General features: G+C 55.4%; 1 protein-coding gene across 1 annotated transcript in view; it reads left to right on the forward strand.

Annotated features, from left to right (window-relative positions):
- Positions 1-871, forward strand: part of LOC148182869 (uncharacterized) — a 28,163-nt gene extending 27,292 nt beyond the window's left edge. The window contains exon 3 of the mRNA XM_088063826.1: positions 406-871. Coding sequence (XP_087919952.1) covers positions 406-871 — 466 coding nt within the window. The remainder of the gene's footprint in view (positions 1-405) is intronic.
- Positions 872-6,330: the final 5,459 nt, after the last annotated feature.

The following is a 6,330-nucleotide window of genomic DNA, read 5'->3' on the forward strand; positions in this document are numbered from 1 at the left end:
GGACACCCAGGCAGGTGAGGAGGAAGTCAGTGCCCCTTTCCCCCTCTCTCCTGCTCCATCTCCCAGCCCAGCCTGGCCCCCGGATGCAGGACAACCCCGCTGCCGATGCCGTCCTGCCGGGGACGCACTGGGGGGATCTCCTTCCCCTTCCCTCTGGCACGGAGGCAAATCCCATCCTCTCCTTGTCCTTCCTCCCCCAGACAAGGAGCTGAGGATGGAGACCAGGGAGGACAAATCCCCTCGGCAGAACCTCATGGAAGAGGCTGATTTGAGCAGCTCCACGGTGCAGGAATCCAACGGGGAGGAAAATCCCCAGAGATCCCGCAGGAGGAGGGGCTCCAAACCCATCCCAGGGTGCTCTGAGGAGGAAAGACCCACCCTGTGCCAGGACGGCAGCCGGAGATCCAGCCGGGGCTCTGAGCTGGTGGTCCATGAGCAGCTTCAGGATGGGGAGAAGCGCTACAAGTGCTTGGAGTGTGGGAAGAGCTTCAGGCACAGCAACAGCCTGGTCTGCCACCAGATGATCCACACTGGGGAATGGGCCTACGAGTGTGGGGAATGTGGGAAGGGCTTCAGCTGCAGCTCCCGACTCATCATCCACCAGCGCATCTACACTGGGGAGAGGCCCTACGAGTGTCCCGAGTGTGGGAAGAGGTTTCAGACCAGCTCTAATCTCCTCCTGCTCCAGCGGATTCACACGGATGAGAGGCCCTTCCGCTGCCCCGACTGTGGGGAGGGCTTCAAGCACAACTCCACCCTCATCACCCATCGGCGCATCCACACTGGGGAGAGGCCCTACGAGTGTGCACAGTGTGGGAAGAGCTTCACCCGGAGCTCTAACTTGACCAGACACCAACGGAAGCACCAGTAAGGGAAGCCCTGCGAGTGGTCCAAGTGCAGGAAGAGCTTTCTCCACAGCTCCAGCTTCATCCCCCCTTGGAAGACTGACGTTGGGAAGAGGTTGGTGATCCATGTTCCCTGTGATCCATGCTGGGAAGACACCTGTACCTTTTCCTGCCCAAGGTAATGACATGATGTGGGATTGAAGAACATGAGAGTCTGGCCATGGTCCTATCATTATATTCCATCGCATCTCAGGTCATTGCCAGGGGCAGGAAAAGGACTCCCTCTCTCTCACCAGAGGAGAAGGGTGTCCTTTCCAGGCAGGAGGAAATACAGGGCCAGGAAGAGTCAGTCATTTGCGTTATAGTTTTCCCTGTGAATAGATTATGTTATCTCTTCTGTTATCCAAATTGTTTCTATTCCAGTTTGTTCCTTATCTTGTATCTGTTCTCAATAAATTGTTCTTATCCCAGCACCAGATCTTTGCCTTTTCTGCTTTCCATGGGAGGCGGGAGGGAAGCGAGCGGTGGCGCCGTTTTAGCAGGAGCAGGGAATTGAGGAATCCCATTCCTGAAGCCCAGCCTGTGGAAACCGAGCATCCCAGCTGGTGCCAGGCCTGGTTTGCATGGCAGCAGCCTTGGCAGCAGGTCCCTGGCTGGGGGCTGCGGGAACCTCTTCCCTCTGGTGCCCAGGGACAGGAGTGGAGGGAGCGGCTGGAGCTGAGGCGGGCAGGTTTAGGCTGGATGTGAGGAAAAGGTTTTTCCCCCGAGGTTGCTGGGGCACTGAACAGGCTCCCCAGGGAAGGCTGCCAGCTCCAGGACTCTGGCTTCAGGCCAGAGCTGGTGTCCATGGCAACCATCCCGGGCATGGGGTCTCCATGAGCATCTGGATTCAATCCCAGACCGAGTTTGTCAGAGGTTTATGTGTAAATATTGGACAGGTGGAACTGAACTGTAATCCAGTTTGTCCCACAGGATTAACAATGGAATATCAGATATATTTATATAAATACAACTGTGACTGATTCTGGACATGATTAGATAGATTCATTTACACCACAGAGTAAATAAAGAAAAAGTGTTATTTACTCCACAGTATAGGAGCTATAACAATTATTAGACTACAGTGCACTAGGAAGCAATTTTGAAGTAAACAGGGCCTTGCTGAAGCTGTTTGAGCTCATTCCAGGCACAGCCTCCTGCTCCAGAAGGAACTGCCTTTCCTGTGCCATGGCCAGGGCAGAGCCCGCTGCAGGAAAAGCCCCAGGCCAGCCCCAACCCAGGGAAGGGCTCGGGCACAAGTGCAGAGTGCCGTGCTGGGAGCTGTGCCAGGGACAGCCTGAGGCACCAAAGGCACCTTGGCAGCAGCAGCTGCTTCCAGGGCATGGCCAGAAGGCTCCCTTGGCACCCCGGCCTGGTGGCCAGCACTGCAGAGCTGCTGCTTCAGGGCTCATTTCTGGCTGGGCTCTGAAAAGCCACTGCTGCTCCAGGAGCCTGACTGGGAAGCAATTGGCCCCAGCACCTTGGGGACAAGATAATAATGAAACAAATCTTCATGCCAGCAGAGACAAGGCAGGGACAGAGGAAAGGGGAGAGCCAGGCCCAGGGGACATGGCTGCAGTGGTGATGGCTCTGAGGTCAGTGCCACTGCAGCAGCCTGGCTGGCCCTCAGCAGACATTCTGGCCAGGAGGGTTGTGAGGGCACCCAGCACATGAGAGAACCCACACAACAGCAATTCCATCCTTGGGGAGGGGAGAGGCTTTCACTGTGTCAGGTTGCACAGAGCTCCTGCTCTTGGAGCATTCCTGGGATGGGGCATCGACATGTCTGGAAAAGGAGTTGCAGTTTTGTGCCACTCTGATTGTAAAATATTTCCTCTTTCTAACAAATCCAAATCCATTCTTCTTCAGCTTAATTATATTGATCCTTGTCAATGCAAGATTTGGTAGAAAATAACTTTGACCAGTGTTTCCATCTTTACAGACCATGGAGAGGACCCAAAAATCTCCCAGGATGGGTTTCAGAGGCCTCATTGCATAAGCAACAGGTAGAGGCTGAAGGCTCTGGGCTGTGGAGCTGCATGGCCCTGCCAGAGGCAACTTGTGCAGCCCTTTGGCCATGGCTGCTGGCCCTGGGCCTGAGGCCAGCAGGGGACAAGTGACCCTGGCAGCCCTGGGGCCTCATTGCCTCCTTGTCCCTGCTCAGCAGCCTGGCAGGGGCCGCCCCATGGTGCTGCCCTTGGCATTGCACATCCCCACATGCCAGTGCCTCGGGAAGAGCCCTGAGCAATGAGGGAGGGACAGCATCTGCCTTGCCAGGGGCTGGGGCTCAGCCCTTGGCCCTTGGCATTCCTGAAACACATCCAGCTTTGCTCAGCACCACAGACACCTTTCCCTTGCTTGTCCCCAGCTGGCATCAGGGCCTCCAGTCTTCTGCTCTGCCTGGAACCTGGGGACGCTTTCTCACTCGTGTCTCTCATTTCAACTACAAGAAACTTCAGTGTTTCCATCTGACTTGGAGCTCTTGAGAAGTTTCTGGAGCACACTCTGAGGGACTGAGTGTGATGCCAAGAGCCCCAAAGGCCTGAACAGGTGATGAAAGTGCTGGTGCTGTGTCTGTGCTGCTGAGCTGGGCCGGGCTCCTGGCCCAGAGGCAGCTCCTGGCAAGGGCAGCGCTGCAGAGAGACAGCTCTGGCCAGGAGCAGCTCCTGAGCACAGCCCAGCAGGGCTGGGGCCCTGCCAGGGCAGCTCAGGGACACGAGCAGGCCCAGACAGAGCTGCCAGGGGCTCAGCATTGGCAGGGGCTGTGGGATGTGCCAGAGGGGGCTGTGTCACAGCGGCACCTCTGTGGCTGTGTCCTGGAGCCCCAGAGCAGCTGTGATGTCAGAAAGGGGCTGTGTGACAGCTCCGAGTGGGTTGTGTGAGGTCACAGATGGGGCTGTGACATCCCAGAGTTTGTTGTGTGATGTCACTGAGCAGCTACAGCATCATAGAGGGGACTGTGTGACATCAGAAATCAGGGCGTGACATCGCAGTGTGGCTGTATGACATCGCAGTGTGAGCTGAGTGATATTACTTAGTGGGTTGTGATGTCACAGAGAGGACTGTGACACCAGAGGTTAGATGTACAATATCACAGACAGTGTTGTGACATCACTAAGCAGACTGTGACACCACATGGTTGTGATATGAAATCCTAGAGTGGGCAGTGACATCATAGAATAGCCATGTGACATCTCAGGACAGGTTGTATGACATCACAGTGCCAATTGTGACATCACAGAGTAAACTATGACATCAAATGTTGCTGTGTGACATCACAGAACGTTGTGTGACATCATGAGGTGGTTTTGTGGCATATAGGAAGAGATGTGACATCACAGAAAGGTGATGTGACATCCTGGGGCAGGTTGTGCGACACCACTGAGTGGGCTGTGATATCCCAGGTGACTGTGTGACACCTCAGGGGGCTCTGTGAGGTCACTGGGGAGGTGAGAAGTCCAGAGAAGTCCAACGCTTCCCTTGCAGCAGCCTGTCTGCACAGAAACACTTCCAGGGCTCTCTGCATTTCCCTCCCCTCACTCTTGCCTCACTCACACACCTCCCAACAACCCACTTGGTGCTTTCAGCTGCAAGGAGTTCAAAGCTTGTCTGTCCTTCAGCAGCTGCTCTAATTCTGCCTTCAGCCAACTCTGGGGTTGTGTTTCTTGTAGAACTCCCTGTGTGTCTGAAACATTCCTTGTGTGGCTCTGCCTTGGGGAAGGGGAACCTCCCTGATGGCACCTTGGGCTTGGCACACACTTGAGGAGGGTGTCTGTTTTCCATGGGGAAACTCAGCAGTTTTAGATTGACAAAATAAAAGAAGGAAAACCCCTCTTTGCCTGAGTACAGCCAGTTCTGTGAGCAAAGCAGGTCCCAGGAGAGTGAGGAGAGACAGGATGGGGCTGGGGAATGTGGAGCAAGGTTGTCCACACTGGGTCAGACCTCAAGGCAGAGCTTCTCTGTCCTGGCCACACCTCCTTAGGAGAGACCCTGGATCAATATCCATCACTGAATGCTGCAATCATCTCTGCTCTAAAGAGAACAGGAATAAAATATATCCTTTTAAACAGGAATACATATTTCTTAGAAGCTCTTTGAACTATTTCTCCATAATTATTGTAGGAAACTTTCCTAAGAACTGCACCAAACCAGAGGGAAATGAAGGCACAGCCATCATGCCTACAAACAGGATTTGCTTGATCCTAATGAGCCCCGTGATGCATTTGGAGCTGAGCCCTGGAACCTCAGGGCCTGAGAGGAGCTTGCACAAACCTTTCCAGGTGTCAGAGTCAGAGGAAACACCCAAAGTGTCTCCAGGCATTAATGGGTGCCACTGAGGTCCATACTCAACACAGGCTCCTCATGAACTCCTTGGAGGAGAGAACTGGAGGCCAGGATTGCACAAAAACCTCTCAGAGACTCCAAGGCAAAAGCCAAAGTGCTTTGGAAAAGCTGCAGTCCCTGGGAGCATGAAGGAGCCCCCCAGGGCCATTCCTGAGCAAGGCTCCCCAGGGACTCCTTCCAGCAGATCCCTGAGGCCACTGGCATGTGGGCTAGGGGGGATGCTGAGGGCAGGCCAAGGGGGTGACAGTGGCCAGCCTTGCTGGGGCTGTGCCAGGAGGCCCCAGGGCCTCAGGACAAGGTGTCTCCTCACAGCCCTTGGTGGCACAGCATTGGCTGCTGTGGCCCAGGACACCAAGCCTTGGCTTCTCTTTGTCCCCAGCTGTCATCAGTGCCTCCAGTTCTCTGCTCTGCCTGGGGCCTGGGGACACTTTCTCAATCACGTCCCTCAGTGAGGCCCATTAAAAAGAAAAGAAACTTTGGAGTTCCATTCTGACTTGGAGTTCTTGAGAGGTTTCTTCCCCTCCCTCTCAGGGACTGATGTTCAGGGCCTCAGCACAAAGCCCCAAGAGGCTCATTAAAGTCCTGCTGCTGTGTCTGTGCTGCTGAGCTGGGCCGGGCTCCTGGCACAGAGGCAGCTCCTGGAAACCAAGAAGAGCTTCAAAAGCACATTTCTCTTGCTGAGCAGCTCTTCTGCCAGCCCAGCAGGGCTGGGGCACTGCCTGCAGCCACCCTGGGCACAGCCCAGAGGCACAGAGAGCTTCAATCAGTCAGGGCTGGGAAGGTGCTGAGAAGTGCCTGGGGCAGAATCACTGCCAGCCCTTGACACAGGAAGCCTCTGGCTGCAGAACAATGCAGCTGCAGCTCCTGGAGGCATCTCCTCAAGCTGGAACATCCCAGTGCCTACAGACTCTGTGAGTACATTCTCTGCCTGTCCCTTGTGTAGAACAGCCAGGGGTGCCCAGGGCTGTCCTGCAGAGCAGGGTCCTGCAGCCCAGGGCGCTGTGCTGGGGCAGGGACTCTGCTGCCTGCCAGGGACAGCTCTCAGCCGGCCCAGGGAGCTGCTCCCAGCGCTGGGGAGAAGCTGTGGGGGGAAGGAGCCACC

Source organism: Pseudopodoces humilis, chromosome 18 (assembly GCF_049639895.1).
Source record: "Pseudopodoces humilis isolate 2021_Gansu_Grassland_sample_001 chromosome 18, ASM4963989v1, whole genome shotgun sequence".
Taxonomy (NCBI): Eukaryota; Metazoa; Chordata; class Aves; order Passeriformes; family Paridae; genus Pseudopodoces; species Pseudopodoces humilis.